This window comes from Phoenix dactylifera, chromosome 17 (assembly GCF_051530095.1).
Source record: "Phoenix dactylifera cultivar Ajwa chromosome 17, Ajwa_hap1_PhDact_Kaust_v1.1, whole genome shotgun sequence".
Lineage (NCBI taxonomy): Eukaryota > Viridiplantae > Streptophyta > Magnoliopsida > Arecales > Arecaceae > Phoenix > Phoenix dactylifera.
This window is the reverse complement of record NC_143206.1, coordinates 16,414,875-16,431,913: the sequence shown is the minus strand read 5'-3', so window position 1 is coordinate 16,431,913 and position 17,039 is coordinate 16,414,875. Positions and strand designations below refer to the sequence as shown.

The 17,039-nt window shown below is 39.8% G+C and overlaps 1 protein-coding gene across 1 annotated transcript; it reads left to right on the top strand.

The window, feature by feature from the left end:
- The first annotated feature begins 5,237 nt into the window (after window positions 1-5,237).
- LOC103720418 (adenine/guanine permease AZG1-like) lies at window positions 5,238-7,413 on the top strand. The gene has a single exon (XM_008810107.5). The coding sequence runs from the start codon at window positions 5,514-5,516 to the stop codon at window positions 7,152-7,154; it is 1,641 nt and encodes a 546-aa protein (XP_008808329.4). The 5' UTR covers window positions 5,238-5,513; the 3' UTR covers window positions 7,155-7,413.
- Window positions 7,414-17,039: the final 9,626 nt, after the last annotated feature.

Sequence of the window (17,039 nt, the reverse complement as noted above, 5' to 3'; positions counted from 1 at the left end):
GATATAATGATCTGTTGAAGCCCAAAGAGACATTGTTGTAGAAATAAATAATATGATACATTTTTATTAACATGAAAATAAGGTGGATCATTTTTGGTGGAAATTTCTCTCATATGCAGCTAGACATCCTAATTAGAGACACGGTGGAAGTTTTTGTACTTAAAAGCAGGCACGAAGGTTATTGATGGTTGGAACATCAAATCATGTCCCCGATTAGTACATTGCTGACTAAGCTTCAAACTTTTTTAGATGAGTGCCAGACGAGCAATCAACTACCGTGGCACGGTTTGTTTGTACAGCTCAGCTCACGAGGTTTGTTATTCCCTTTGCCATGAGTTAAAGAAGCAGATCGATGTCTCCCATGTTAAAAGATGCCTTCGATCCACTGAGGTTTAGGTTTAATTAATGATGATTGGCACCAACGCAGAGAGAAATTCTCCTGTAGATAATTTGATCATAAAGTTGGCACAAATAGTCTGAGAGATCTGATAGGGCGCACGCGTAGGAGCAAAGAGAGTATACAGTGTAGATAACTCAAGGGAGAGATCTTGATAAGGGATGCATATATACAAGCTTTGCTTTGAGTCTTTTACTGGACCATGTGCTCGTATGCAGGCCAAAAGCAAGAGCATGTGCTCGTACGAGAAGTGTCCAAAATATACTTAATGCGAGGTGTTCCCCCTTGTCGGAGCATGGGCAAGCAAACTCTCTTTATGGCCAGCTCATGTTATTGGTTGCAGTAGCCACCGAGCAGGGAAAAAAAATGATGTGTATTAGTTAATGCATTACATGGTAAACACTGCTCCGAATAGCTGCTTTTCTGAGATTGTGAGGGTCCACGCAGATGTGTGTTTAGTCTTGCATCAGTTATTCACTGGATTGATCTTGGATACTTATATGAAATCAAAGGATTCAAATAATATTTTCTGACTAGCCATTTTGGATGAGGTCCTGAATTATTACAAATGGTATCAGAGCAGATCCCAACCCATAACTTACGTGAATTAGAGAACATGGCAGCACATATCTATTAGGGCTGACCATAGACCGATCGTAGTATTTGTGATTAGATTTAAATGAATTTGAACTCTTAGCCTAACGAGAACGTCAGGATTCAATCAAAGAACTCAAATAATATTTTTTGGCTGGAAGTCTGGGTTGTTACAGAAATTTCGAGGACTAGCAAGAAACTTCAGGCTTCCTTTAAAATCTTTTTGTGTAAAACAAATCTTTTGACTGTCGGAAATTATTTTAACGGCCTTGCGAAACCATTGGTCTAGAGCTTTGTTGGGAACGAGCTAGTTGTAATTATGTCAGTGGGGTAGCTCAACTTTCGAATTCATAAAATAACAGCCTAGTGTTTATTGTAGTGCAGAGGAAAAAGCCAACGCGGCTTTCTGGTCCCTGAACTGGGGCCTTTCTCCCGATGGAGGATGGTGCGGCCGTTTGGCCTGTAGCCCAGCCTGCCTATATGGAGGTCTTTGAAACTTAAATATTAATCTTGCATTCTCGCTGTTGCCAAGAAAACTTTAACAAATCTACATCGATCAGACCATGAAGATAAAATAACATGGAGCTCTAGCTGGCCTTTAGCCACCAAATTACCTTCTCAGAGTCACCCTCAACTAGAAGCAGGGAAGCACCACAAACTCTCATTGCCGTCTTAGCTTGTTGCCGAGCTCCCCGCGACTCAGCTATGTTTATTGGTTTATGCAGACTGATGAACGCATCCAGCAGAAAGCACAGCTCTCCAGCCATAAAACCAGTCCCAGCCACCCGAGAGTGGAAATGGGCCGAAGGCGCATGACTTCCCAGAAGTCAAGACCGTGGATGTCTCTCTGCGACCCTGAAGGCTCGAGGCATGGACGAGGAATCATGATCTCTGAACTAGTTCTCGTATCCTCATTAACAGTTCTTTCCAAGGAGCAAACTTGTGTTCTATTATGGTATTTGTTGGCTGGAATACGTCCTCCAATAATCCCTCGCAGCTTCTGAATCATATTCTGGCAGGTCATACTCTCACTAATATGCCTGACGGAGCCAGTTCTTGACGGAGCATGTACTTGATATGTTGATGAATGGATCCATTCCAATGATTTGACATGAAACAGTATTAATTGGGCCCACAGTTCAGCCCATCAGCGTTCATCTTTTGCACATGGAAGTTTTTTTTTTTTTTTGGTAAATCAGTGCCTCACACATATCGAGTGTGAGTGCAGCCCAAGGAGTCAAAAAATAGGAGACATCGCAATGGAGGCGGGATAGAGTCATGGTTTCCTTAGATGAAATTTTTCGCAGTATTGTTGGCCTCTCTGTAAGCATGAGTAGCCCCAGAGGCGATGCACGCGCCCAAAAGACGACGGATATTGAGGAGCAGCCGCATCCCTCCGGTAGCCCGCTCGGAGCTCTAGATCCCCGTGATAACCGTGGTGGAGTCCCCCTCAAAGATGACTCGGTCTGCCCCAGTCTATGCCTTGCATATGAAACTCCCTCTCAAGCAGCCCTGATCTCGGCACCGATGATAGACTGGTCGAAGATGCGCCGGCCCCCATCGGTTACTAATCTGGCATGCTAATCCTGGATGATGAAGCCAACGCCGCAGCAGCCACCCTCCTTGACACTGCCACAAAAATGCACCTTGAGAAAACCAGGGGTGTAGGCTCCCAAGAAACGAACACAACCCTGAACGCTAGTAAAGTGGAATGGAAGCTCCTTGGATCGTGCATCAAGATGCGACAAAGTGCAATCTATCTCATGTGCATTGCATGTGACAGCAGTTCTTGTGCATCTCAATGAGCGATCCAAGGGTCTGCACCACAACAGACCCAACAAATTTTCTTTGCAATTAACCACGAAAGAATGAAACATAGGTTGGAAACGGGCAAGGCCTTGTTCATAGCCAATCTGATATTTTGAGCCTCCAGCCCCCATTTCTAACTCTATAAAGCATATTCAAAGCCACTATTGCAAATAATTATAATTCCTATGAAATGAGAGCTGCACTGGAATCAACAACATTTGAGTAGCATGTCTCAGCTTAACAAAATGTGCAAACAAACATAATACTGAATGGAGAGTAGGAGACAAAATAAATAATACACCCCATTATCAAAATATAGGATGAATCCAACCATATGCCCAAAAAAAAAAAAAAAAAACTATATCTGATGGATATGTATCTTTGGAGAGCCCAGGTGAAGGGGGAAGTGGTACACGCTGCAAGGGACCAAAGCAGGGATGGTACAAGATCAATAAAGATGAGGAAATGACAACAAAGAAGTAGGTTTCAGTGACATTATAAGAAATAAAGTAGGGGGGACCTGCATGGGCCACTGCCGGCCAGGGCCTTGGCCTGTTGTTAGTGATAAGTAAGGCATTAAATTATAATGTGACAAAAATCCGGAAAGTTTTGAAGTTCTTATTCAATGTCAACTTATCTTCCAAACATCAGCTACTTGGCCAATATGAAAGGGAGATGGCCCTTAAGGATGGTTTGCCGGCTGGTTGCCTGGTCGAATAGTCTGAAGATTTTTCCTTTTAATTCATAAAGAAGCCAATATTCTGCTAGTCCAAATGGGGCATGGGTCAAATTAGCAAGTGGCATGGAAAGTATTCTGTCGCTGAGTTGATGATATTGGCAATTAAATCCTTAAAGAAATTGTTAGTCTTTTTGGCTCAATTAAATTATCTTCAAAATAAAACACTAAAAAAATTAATTTTTAATAAGACATTTAACTCCATATAAGAAGTTAGGGCATACATTTGCCTAATGCAAGATAGGACATACATCCATGCCACAATGCCAAAATATGGTTGGCAATGTACATTTGGTTCCAACCACTAAAGTAATATTTTTCTAAGTCTTCTAAATGTTACAAATCAGTATGGCCCACGAATATATTTTTCACTTAGAATAAAGCCAAAGATTTTATCAATAGGTTTTATAGCATCTCCATAAAATTATAAGTAAAAAATATTAATGGAATGAGTATGTTGCTGCAGGTCCCAGAGAGGTGTTAGTATTGTGCAACTCATGGGAGCATGGGCATAATTAACAAAAAGTCGAGCTATACATCAGTTTGGGAACCAATTTGACATATAACATTCTACATTGGCAAACAACTATTTTATCATTAAAATTGGTAAATAATATCTTAGCATGGCCTCGTAGCTTTTGTTCTAAAAGAAAATAGTCACAAGTTTAGCAAGTTCAGCTTTATATCAGCAAGTTCTTAAGCACAGCTCTAAGGTTTTTTGCCTCTCAATTACTAGTGGCATAGTACTATATATATATCTGTGTGACAGTGAGCCTACCTGAATATTTTGTGTCTGGTTGGGCCACGGTCAACCAAATGCCAAGTGGATACTTACAATCTGAAGGCTAAAGCTGTTCAACACTAATAATAGGGGTACAAAGAGGCCAAAGAAATAATCTTGGTCGAGGGGTTTAGTACTCGGAGCAATCCTATCAGTATCAAGTATTGTCTCCTAAAGAGGAAGACAACATCAAAAGGCCTCAAACCAAAAGGATTCAACTAATCTGCGCTCTCAGCGGAAGTGCTCTTTTGATTACTGGCCCACTCTCTCTCTCTCTCTAATAGTTGGTCACACAAGATCTTAAAGTTGCGATCCTCGATAGCAGTCCAAATCCAGATGTCGCCTTCGATGGAGCCTGCTTTAAGTACACTTTATTCTACATTAGCAATAATTACAGCTGTATTAACAAAAATTAACTTACCCTTGTTCAAAATCATGCCCCATCAACAATTTTTCATCATTGCTGATGAAGTACTGCAGAAAACCCAAGACAGAGCAAAATTGAGCTTAGTAGCTATTTGTGTTCCAATTTGATTCACATTTCAATCATATAAAGCAACGACAAGCACCAGGCTTGATCTCAAGATTTTTGTGTCAGCATCTCATTACGCTTAGTTGTGAGGATTCGTATAGGCATGTATTTAGTTTCACATTGGTCATTCGTCGAAAAGATGCTGAGTACTTATACAGAATTAAGAAATTTAATAAACAGGCTCGAAGAATTAGTATTCTACATTATGCTAAGGCGATTGCTTGCAATTCCACTACCAACCAAGCTACATAGTGGGAATGCATGCTGAAATCCACTCAAACACTCCTATGAGCTCATTCCTCATGCACTCTCTTTTTCCCAAAAATTCGTCAATAGTCGTTGGTCGAACCTTTGCATTTAAATAAACGTGGCAAAATTTTCGAAGACAATAAGAGGAATGACGAGAAGGGAAGCAAGAATCTCGTGGGAAAGCACGGAAAATATTAGAGTCCTAAGACGAAACGCTGGAGGCAGAACAGGAGGAAATAAAAGTAAACGGAAGAGAGGTGCGTGAGGCTTAGAATCCTGCAGAAGATCCCAAAAACCCCAAAGAATCCTGAAATATTTCTAACTAATCCCTAATTACACCCCCTCCCCCATCCTCTTTAAACCAACCCACCCCCACGGACTCTCTCTCTCCCCCTCTCCCCTCCACAGCGGATCAATGGATCCAACGCCGGCCGCCTCGCCGTCGGCCAACTCCCGACTCGGCCGGTTCAACTCGGCCGTCGCCAGCTCTTGGCTCGGGAAGCGGTTCAAGCTCGCCGAGCGCGGCTCCACCTTCACGACCGAGCTCCGCGCCGGCACTGCCACCTTTCTGACCATGGCCTATATTCTCGCCGTCAACGCCTCCATACTCACCGACTCCGGTGCCACCTGCTCCGTCTCCGACTGCGACAACCCCTCGCCGACGTGCAAGTTTCCGCCGGTCGACGCCGGATACGCCGCCTGTCTCGACCGCGTCCGCCGGGACCTCATCGTCGCCACAGCCGCCTCCTCCATCATCGGCTCCGTCATCATGGGCGCCTTCGCCAACCTCCCCCTCGCCCTCGCCCCCGGCATGGGCTCCAACGCGTACTTCGCCTACACCGTCGTCGGATTCCACGGCTCCGGCAACCTCTCCTACGGCAACGCCCTCGCTGCCGTCTTCCTCGAGGGTCTCCTCTTCCTTCTCATATCCGCACTCGGCTTCCGCGCGAAGCTTGCCAAGCTCGTCCCCCGCCCGGTCCGTATCTCTTCCCCCGCTGGTATCGGACTCTTCTTGGCCTTCATCGGCCTCCAGAACGACGAGGGCGTCGGCCTTGTCGGCTACTCTTCGTCGACGCTCGTCACCCTCGCCGCCTGCCCTCGCGACGCGCGCGCCTCCCTCGCCCCCGTGCGCTCCTTCTCCAATGGCACCGTCGAGCTCATCCCCGGTGGCACAGTCTCCGGCGACATCCTGTGCCTCCACGGCCGCATGGAGAGCCCCACCTTCTGGCTCGCCGTCGTCGGCTTCCTCATCATCGCCTTCTGCCTCATCAAACGCATCAAGGGCGCCATGATCTACGGCATCGTCTTCGTCACCGCAGTCTCCTGGTTCCGCGGCACCGCCGTCACCGCCTTTCCCGACACCCTCGCCGGCGACGACTCCTACAACTACTTCAAGAAGGTTGCCGACGTCCACCCCATCCGCTCCACTGCCGGCGCCCTCAGCTTCTCCGGCATCGGCCGGGGCCATTTCTGGGAGGCCCTGGTCACCTTCCTCTACGTCGACATCCTCGACACCACCGGGACCCTCTACTCCATGGCCCGCTTGGCCGGATTCGTCAACGACAAAGGCGACTTCGAGGGCCAGTACTTCGCCTTCATGTCCGACGCCACCGCCATCGTCGCCGGCTCTCTCCTAGGCACCTCGCCGGTGACGGCGTTCATCGAGTCGTCCACGGGGATAAGAGAAGGCGGAAGAACCGGGCTGACGGCGTTGACGGTGGCGGGGTATTTTATGCTGTCATTCTTCTTCACGCCGCTGCTGGCGTCGATACCGGCGTGGGCGGTGGGCCCGCCGCTGGTCCTCGTCGGGGTGCTGATGATGAAATCGGTGGCCGAGATCGATTGGGACGACATGAAGGAGGCGATCCCGGCGTTCTTGACGCTAATCTTGATGCCACTAACGTACTCCATCGCCTACGGGCTCATCGGCGGGATCGGTACCTACATCGTGCTCCACTCCTTGGACTGGGCCTGGGCCGCGCGGGCCCACCTCGGCCTTGGCCCCACTGATAAGACCGCCGTGGCGGTTAATAACGGAAAAGGGAACGAGGTCTGAGCTTCCTCATGAGAAAAGATTGGGATAGATAGGAGGAACTGTACTCATAGATTTCTGTCTTTATTAAAAAAATTTACTTTTTCCTCCCAGCCTTATTTATCTTAGTTAAATAAGTAGATATTTGGGAAATGTAAATAGGCAACTGTTGTTTAGAAACTTAGGATAATATAGAGATTATTTTTCTTAATTTAGAACTTCTCACCATGTATACCACTATAAATATCTTATCACCTTGCAAATTTACCACTCATTATAAAAAGGATTTCTTTTCTATATATATGCTGTCACAAATTGTCTATTTATGAATATACCTTTAATTATTTCTTTTGCATATAAATAGTAAGTCTACAAGAGATGGCTGTAAAAAAAATTATAAGGATGTATACGGAAATAGAAATATAAGAGTATAAATGTAAGTTCAAATATCTACTATATATATATATATATATATATATATATATATATATATATATGAAAAATAGCTTATAAAGATATATATGTAAACAAACTTGTAAGGATGTTCATGTAATTTTAGATATTTATAAAGGTATGCATGAAAAAAAAACTTTTTTAATATGCCAAGTTAATTACGTGATGATGATACTATAAATTTAGTGAGCTTTACAATGATTTCTTAGTCTTAAATTTGTCACTCTCTGTCAATAGATGGTGATTGAACAGATGACAAACTCAATCCTAGCCTTTAAAATGTTGGAATACATGGCAAATATGAGAAGAGAGAGAATATTGGAAAGATATATGTTTATTCTTTATATCTTATGTACTAGTTACAATAATATGTACAGCCATATATAGCCTAATAATATAGCCAGTAAGAAAAGTGTATCAAGACTAACGAAGAAATATCAATCAAATTTGGACTAATACAGTAACAAGATGGTAAATATTTAGCAAACCATGGCTTGATAGATTCCCAAACGGTGGAAAACAATGGATGAGTGACAGATATATCCGTTAGTATAAGAATCAAAAAGGAATGAAGTTCATGCTTCGGAGTGTTGCTGGAAACCTTTGACATTGTTCACTTGGAGAAGAGCAATATATATATATGCAGGATTTATCTACAATCCATTGCAAATTCTCTCTTTTGATGCCCTTGGGAGAAGGGCCAAAACATTCCAGCGAGAAGCAAGAACATTGCGTGGTGGAATGATCGGTGTCTTGAGAAGGAAATACGGAGAAAATTGGTTTTCTTGCTAGAATTGTATTTCTTCCTACGGAAAAAACAAGTTTTTTTTGTAGTGTACCATATACCATGTTATCTATTTCCTCTAAATATTCCTATCTTCATTTTAGAATACTTCCAACACCAACTTTGTGGCCCAATTTCAAGTTTCAACAAGTGGAACATCTATTCTAGGTTCAATATATATCATGGTGATGTAACCGTGGGATCCACCTTGATTGTTTCCACATATGCATCCCATCTGTGTTCTCCTAACCTTGTACGCAACAAAAGCAATTATTCATTTAACAACCTAAAAGCAACATGATTTCTAACTAATTTTTCGAGTAAGAAGTTCTATAAAAATCTTCAATCCTTTATGTAGACAAGAAGAGGAAGATGATGTGATTTTTTTCATGGCGTGTCGTCAGTAAGTTGATGCAGAGAATGAGATTCAAGCCCGTAGATCAAGAAGAAAGTGCTCCATGCAGTGCCTAGTTGCTTCTTGGATGGTCGCAAAAGATTTCTTGGCAGTGAAATAGAGTGCTAGGAAGTGGGTGCGAGCACACTAACATAAAGAGTTTCACCCCATAAGCCCCAATCAAGAAAAGAGCCAAGTATAATTTTTTTAAAACTTCTAAGATCTAAGTATTAATATTGTAAGAATGCAATTAATGAAAATGTTTGCTTTCTGGTACTAACGATGTCCTTATCTCTTATATCTATAGACAAGAATAACATGTTATAACTTTTTTGACATTGTTGAATCACACTTCATACTTTTGGGGTCCAACCATATATATAATAAACCTTTAGAGGATATCAAACACCTATTTGACAAGTTACTTGCCGTATGTGCATCTTTTGCACCAATTTGATTGGGGAAAGAGAGCATGCGTATGAGACCCACCAAGTTGTTAGAAAATTAAAATCACATGTGATCAGTAATATTTTTTTTCTTGAAAAAACTATAGGGTCTTTCACAGGTGGCCATCACTTTCAAAGGACATTGAATGGTGTGAATGAACACCCTTATCTTTGCTTTTCTCCAAAAGAAGAGGTTAGGCCTCCTTCCTTTGCGGCTTTAAGTACCTTGAATGTCATGGGTGCATCATCCCCACATGATGCAATTTTTCTTATTAGTTGCTTATGCACCACGCCAGACTCATGGTAGTACTTTATCTCAATAAAATAAAATGAACAAAATATATTTTTAAAATAATTGATAAAAATTATTAAAATGATTGGAATTAAATAAACCCTGGAAGCAGCAACTGGATGACTTGTAAATCACAATAAAATTCTTCAACCATTATAACTTTACAGAATTCTCTGTAAAAGTCCGTTTAGTTAGGATATGTTTGCAATCCGATGATTTCTAAAAAATATTTATTGAAAAAATAACTACAGGAAAAAATAAATTTTACTGTGTTTGTTGATGGAAATATTTAGTTGGTCGAAATAATACTTTGGAAAATAGCATCGAAAAAGGATTAGTATATTGGGTTAAAGGTAATCTTATATAGGAATATTGGCAAATTTTTAGTGATACCCTTGAACAAATAGTTCGGTTAATAACATTTTTTTCTCGGTCCATTTGTTGGCCATTTATAACCCATTTATATAAACATTATCAATATTGGCTATTTCAAATATTGAAATACATTTACATGAGTTAATAAATACTTTTAAATTAATAATATATATTAAAAAATATTTCTTGTTATAAATAAATTTCACTATGTTTTGGTATATAAATAAATATATTAATCAATAATAAATCTTATGTTAGATTTATTAGTAATTAATAAATATTAATATAATATAAGTGAGAGAATTTTTATCAAAAAATGATATTTTCAGATTATCCCCAATCCAGCACGAAAAAATAAATACCATTATAAAGATAATTATTTTATATTTTCTTTCCCAAAAAAAAGATAATTTAATATAAAATTTATTTTTTCGTGCAGATTATTTGCAACCAAACGACCTCTAAAGGTGAAAACTTTTTAATACAACATGATGGAACCGGATTGGTGCAAACCATGAACATCAATGCCATGCATGGGGGTAGTGAAATAGTGAATTGTTTGGGGGCCAGTACTATATGGGCCCAAAAAGAACTTTGATGTCCCTTAGCAGTTAAGCGGTTTTCCAGAAGAAATGGATCACGACATATCGGCAAAGCTAATCAGCTGCATGAAAGTAAGTGCCAAAGTGAACGATAGGGGTCCATCGAGACTTCTAACTAAAGATGGGTCGAGTTCGTTGGTATATATCTCTAGCTCACACTACATAGCTTGCCGACATATCAAACTTTACCCAGTGGAAACACTTTTTTTTCTCTTTTTACGTTTGAGGTTACAGTGAAAACACCTTTTAGAAATGTGGTCAGCGTTTGTCTCCAAAGTTGCAAGCCACTACCTCAAGGGCAACTCTGCTCGCAATGTCAACTTTCCTGGTCTTCCACATTGTAATAGGATATTATGCGGTGCCTAAAACATGAAACGTAGATAAACAGGCTGGTGACCTGGTGCCTCTAAAAAAATTATCTTTTATTTTCAGTGCTTAATTCCTCATTATAGTTCCAGTGTGGTTCGATGGAAGAGGATGCATCTCTATCGTGCACGGACAGCAACTTAGGTATGGTCATCGTCAAAAGATGGATAACCATCAAACAAGACAGTTCATAAGCGCGTATTGTATCATATACAATTTGCATTGTTTGATGGTGGTTTATTTTTTGATGGCATGCATAGTATCTTATGGTACACAGCTAAAAGGAATTTGGTTGTTAGTCCAAAGGTCTGAAGTTGATGGTTTTACAAACATCAGCGTGTGCGTGCGCGTGTTTGACCTTGGCCAAAGCTAATTGTTAGATATGGCTTGCCTTTTAGACTACACTTAGGTTTTTGACTTTTCTAGGTTGTAAGTGGGATACGCCAACTCTGGACCTAACGAATCTAAGCTAACCTAACCTACGATTTGACTTGGCTGTTGGATCATCGTTGTTGGACGAAAGTGATGCTTGATGTCTACCAACCGATGCCCTCCCTCAAACATGTCAGGTTAATGTATTCCGGTTTTGTTATGGTTTGTACACTGGTTGATGCTACAAAAATCGATGTATTTATCTTAGCTCACATCAATGCAAGTATCATGATATTAATAGCAACATTAATACTTTTAATAGGAAAGTCCAACGAGATCTTATACTCTAGTTCAAAATCAAGATACGATCCTGACCTTTTACTTTAATTTTCAAGTAAAGGAGGATAGAAAGTAGGGATAATTTAAATATTAGAACACTAAAATTAGGTAATTACTAAATAATTGATTTATTAATATGGTGAGTAATTGATAAGGAATAAGTTGATGTTATATTGATATTAAATTGACTAAGCATGTTATATGTGGATTGATAGCATTGTAGTTGTATTAGATTGCGATAGAGGTAAAAATTTTTGTACTTGTTCATCATATATATATATATATATGTTTATTGTTTTGTACCGGTGGATTTGCATCGTGAGATTTACATTGATAAATTTGGTTTGGTATGTGATGATATGTTTTATATAATTTCTAGTATAAATATATTCGTATGGTTATTATATGTACCAGAAATTGAGAACATGATTATGTGAATAAAGATACTTTGAATTTTAGAAAAATTCGCTGTATAAGTGGTAACTGATTTAATAAAAGTAACATGTAAATTAGATAGACAAGATATAGTTTGGACTAACTTCGTCATAGGATAGCGTCTATGGGCCGACGTATGGGATAACCTCCATGAGCTTATGCGTGGAATAATCTCCACGAGCTTCCATGTGGAATCTTCATAGTGCTATAGGCTAACACATGGAGATGGCTTCCATGAGCTTATGTGCAGGATAGCTTCTACAGGCTTATGTGTGAAATCTTTATAACGCCATAGATTGACACATGGGGATAACCTCCATGGGCTTAAGCTTGGGACAACCTCCACAGGCTTACACATGAAATCTTTATATCGCCATGGGCTGACACATAGGGATAGCCACCACGGGCTTAGGCGTGGTATTTTGTCAGTTTTGGACTGAGTCGTGATCTTGGTTAGTTCAAAGCTGAAAGTTAATCAATGAGAAACATAGAAATCAAGTAAATGAGAAATGAATAAAATAACATAAGAAATTTTTGTTAAGCAATTAGTTATATTTAAGGTGTATCCATATATGTATGTATGTATATACATGCTTCTTTGAAAAGATGATAATGAGAACTTATATGCATGTTATTTGTATGAACTTTCCAAACATTTATACGATATTCATTTTATATTGCTAACTGATTATTTTCTTATTACTTATGGTATAGTAGTTCGGAATTCTTACTAGGTTGTAAAGCTCACTACCTTTTTCCTCTTTCTCTTTTTCAAAGTTTCATGTTGTATAGTACTTGCTATGGTTAAGATCACAGATAGAAGGAATGAATAGATCAAGTATAACTGATCCTGGTTGAATAATTTAATTTTGTAATTAGACCGGCTTTGTTATTCGTAATAAATTTAGATCATTATAGTTTTGTGATATTGAGGTTGTGATAAATTTTCAAACTTTGCATATTTTTTGGGGCTCTACCTAAAAGGGCGTGCGGACATGTCACGTGCCCGGATCCGGATGATGGGTTCGAGGCGTGAGACTTGTAGCCTCATTATATTAAAATATCCACAATTAGCTTTCTACGTTACCCGTTATTTATTAATCATGAAACATAAATTTTCATTGAGAAAAAAAGAAAGAACAGAGATTTTAAATAAGAAAAATATGATTGTCGTCCCAGAATAATTCTTGTAGAATATGATTGCGGTTTCTCCATATATCATACGAGGTTAGCTTTCATTGGCGTATAAAGCCAAAGCAGCCATAAGTTCGGTCGAATTTAGGCACAAGACAAAGTTATTGGTACGGATGCTTGTGAAAGCATATTCTCAATACCGGACAAGGCATTACAGCACCTCGTCCTCCGAAGAAGAAGCGTAATAGATTCAAAATGGGAATCTGGTAACACCTAATTTGTTCTCGGACCAAATTATAAAGTGGAGTAGATATAACTATGGATCAATTAACCATTAACACAAAACTACTTTGAGATTAGTTAATCCAAGAAAGCCGACCATATCTTTAAGTTAGTTCAAAAAGATTAGTCGTACATGATTTTTTTTTTTTCATTCATAACTTTTTTCCTTTTCTAAGAAAGGATTCTTGCAAGTTTAGTCGATGGAGGAAACTATCGTCAAAAAAAAAAAAAAAGTCTATGGGGAAAACAGAGCAGGGAAATGGCAAACAACTGACGTTTCAATGGCTTGAAGTGGGTGGGCAGCGGTCCAAGAGGCGTCTCAAAAGAGAGTTGCGGTCGTGCCAAGCAATTGACCACTTGGCTAGTGCCGCACAAATACCATGAATTTTCAGCAACGTCGCCTCCAAAGTCGTTGGCCACCAACTTTCAGGATTTCTCTCTGTGTGTGTGCATGAAAATGACCCAATTCTCCAAAATGCAATTCCTATTCTTCTCTAGTATTCAAATTCTATTTGGATTCCAATTTTAGTCACAAACCCAATATGCTGAATGATATGGCCATTCTGATTTCAATTCTAATCCATTTTGATTGCTAGCCAAACATGGGAGGGAATGAGAATGGGTGACTCATAGGCGTTCCGATTCTAGAAGGAATGAAAATGGCCCAATTTTCCAAAATGCAATCCCTACTTTTTCCTAGTGCTCAAATTCTATTGCGATTCCGATTTTGGTCACGAACCTAATATGCCGAAGGATATGGCCATTTCGATTTCAATTCTAATCCATTTGGAGTCTAATTTTAGTTGCTAACCAAACATGCGCTTTGAAGGATTTGGACCCCACATGCTTTCCCTTGGGCATGGGAATGTTGATTTTATATATATAGTATCCATATCAACTACTAAGCTAACCAATAATAATTACTGGATTGTACACTGGTGGGCGGTGCCCAACTCTGAAGTAGGTTGGTTTACTTTGAAGCGATATAGATTATAGCACCCTATGAACCTTCTTAGTACCAGATTCCTGGGTTTCAAGACCTAAGGAGTTCCCTCTAAAAGCCCTATTTTGGAGGTTCATTGAAGGTTGGAATGTCAGCATTTGTGAATTCTCTTGATCCGGGTTGAGGAAATGTGCTTAATTTTGGGCCACACGTGCCAAGCATTAGGGTTTCCAAAACATGATTAAATGTTACTAAGTAACCATAGGCCCGAACCCAGCCCATTAACAGCTTTAATATGACACCCTATCTGGGGTTTTGATCCCCGTCAGGCATTAGGAGAATGGGGAAGGTTTTGGAAAATCTAGTGACCTGAGAATGGCTTGAAGGGGATCCAAGCTTTGCTGGTTCTTCCACAGTGGTGTCATGGATCAACAAGAAGTCTACTTCCTGTTCTCATCCATATCTTATTGATGTTTGGGATCACAAGGACAACCTAGAAGAATGCCGAGCATCCCATGTTCTTAACTGCCGATTTTGTTGCAGGGATTGCTTCTTCCATTGCTCGTACTATTATTTGGATGGGGGGGTTTCCAAAGCTTCCTCATGTTTATTAGTCCAAAGAGAGTTTTTGCAAATCGAAGAAGGAAACATGATATTGGTCTTTTTGCATGTTATCGCATTATTAGGCATCAACATGGATTTTTTCTAGCAAAATAAAATATAAATCGTATATCTAAAGAAGGATTTCTTGTAGAACGATCACATTGCTGATCAACTGCAGAAATTATGACTAGGGGCATTTTTTTTGTTTAAAAAAAAGTATGTTTTCACTAAAAAAAAGAGAGCTGATTTTAATATCTTTTGCAACCTTGTATTGCGCCGCAGCACCTTGGGTTTCTTTGTTGATGGTTATGATGGAATCCCCATCAAGAACACCAAAGTCTTTGGAAGAGCATCTATACTATTTGCATCAAATTTGGAGGTAGCAGCTACCAAGAGAAATTCCTGCAATGCTTGGGGCAGTCATGCTAATTCTGAGGCCATCACCAGCCCGACACGAGCGAGGTACAAAATTTTCCAAGGAAATTACACTACTAAGTACTAAAAAAAAAGCAACTTAGCTGCTAAGGAAAAAGAACCACTGCAAGAGGAGGGTTCACTCATAACTTCACCCACCTTAAATACACTACTAAAATCTAATATTTTTTTGCATAACATGAATTTCTCTCTTTTTCTTTTTCTTCTACGATAGAATATTTCTGAAAAGTGTAAGTATATGTAAGAGTGGAACCTCCTGAGGGCACAAGCATGTAGACATCAGATATTTTTTTGTGTAATTAAAGCATGATGAATCTGGATTAGCTAGCATTTGATTAGTAAATCATCCAAACCTTCAGAAAAACCAATATAATCTTTTGGCCAAAATGTGAAGGAACCAATATCTGTTTTGCTAACAGAGGAACCAATATTATGTAGCTTTAGTTGCTTTTAAGTGCTAAATAGGAAAGTATCATCATCATTATTTAAAAGTACATACCATCAAGGAGGCTTCTTGGACGGCACCTTACAGAGTATGGAAAATGATGATGCATCTTAAACTAATGTCTTGAAGCACTCGGATGACATTGGAATCCACAATCTTATATAAACAATGCTGCACTACTTGAATTAAACCTTAGCATCATCAACCAATTTCCAGATAAAATTACAAACTTCAAGCAACTTTCAGAACTTCATACACCGAACAAATGGGACAGGTTATTGTTGGAAAGGGACCTTGGCACTTCAATTACTGTCAACCTAGGCCATATTTTTAACTTGTCAACTCAGACAGGTTTTTAAGAAAAGCTCAGAAACAAACGGCACTTAATTTGATCACAGGTGGCATTCTCTTGATAATATAATGCGCCATACAACTTATTTATCACTACTCATCTGCTTAATCACATCACAAACATTCAGATGTTCAATGTTTCGTATCCTGATCATACTAGCCAGCAAGAACAAGTCTAAAGTACTTCTCGGCTGCAGCATAATATAAACTTAACAAAAAAAAAAAAAAAAAATCCTTCTTCAGTACTCAGGATCATGCTTCTAGGTTACTGAAAGCAATTTTCCCTTCTGTATGCACGGCCTGGGGTGAATCAGGCAGCTGTCCGATCGGACTCGAGAGTAAATTTAGGACAAGAAGTGAAATGCTAAGATCTAGGTTAACTCTTAAGGCTATTTGATCTAACTTGCTTTAAGCTGAAAGTTACTAACAAAAGCACCTAAGATAATATATATGCAATCTATCACTTCTTTACAGTTAAGAAATGCATTGCGAATTTAGGTAGGCGGATAAAGCAGTCATGGTGCAGGTAGGAATACCTTTTGGACAGCTACCCTAATCATTGCCAGATTAACAGAAAAATCTCATGATTGGATGTTTAAAACAACCAATGTGTTTGAAACTATGGTCTAACATTGGAGCCTTCCATGGAACCATTATCATTCTTGCATGGTCCTGGTTGTAGACTTATAGTAGCTCACCGACCTTCTTCATTTTTCTCAGTACAGGGCAACCAAACATAAGAGCAACCAAAAGCCCGAAGAAGTCTCCCTCTATCTCGAACTGAGTTAAGATGCCTGGCTATGGGCAACCAACCAGACCCTTAGCTCTGAAGCCCAATTCTCTAAATTATAGAGGTGG

Excerpts from the sequence above, each read along its gene's own strand:
- LOC103720418 (XM_008810107.5), top strand. The coding sequence starts at position 5,514 with ATGGATCCAACGCCGGCCGCCTCGCCGTCGGCCAACTCCCGACTCGGC.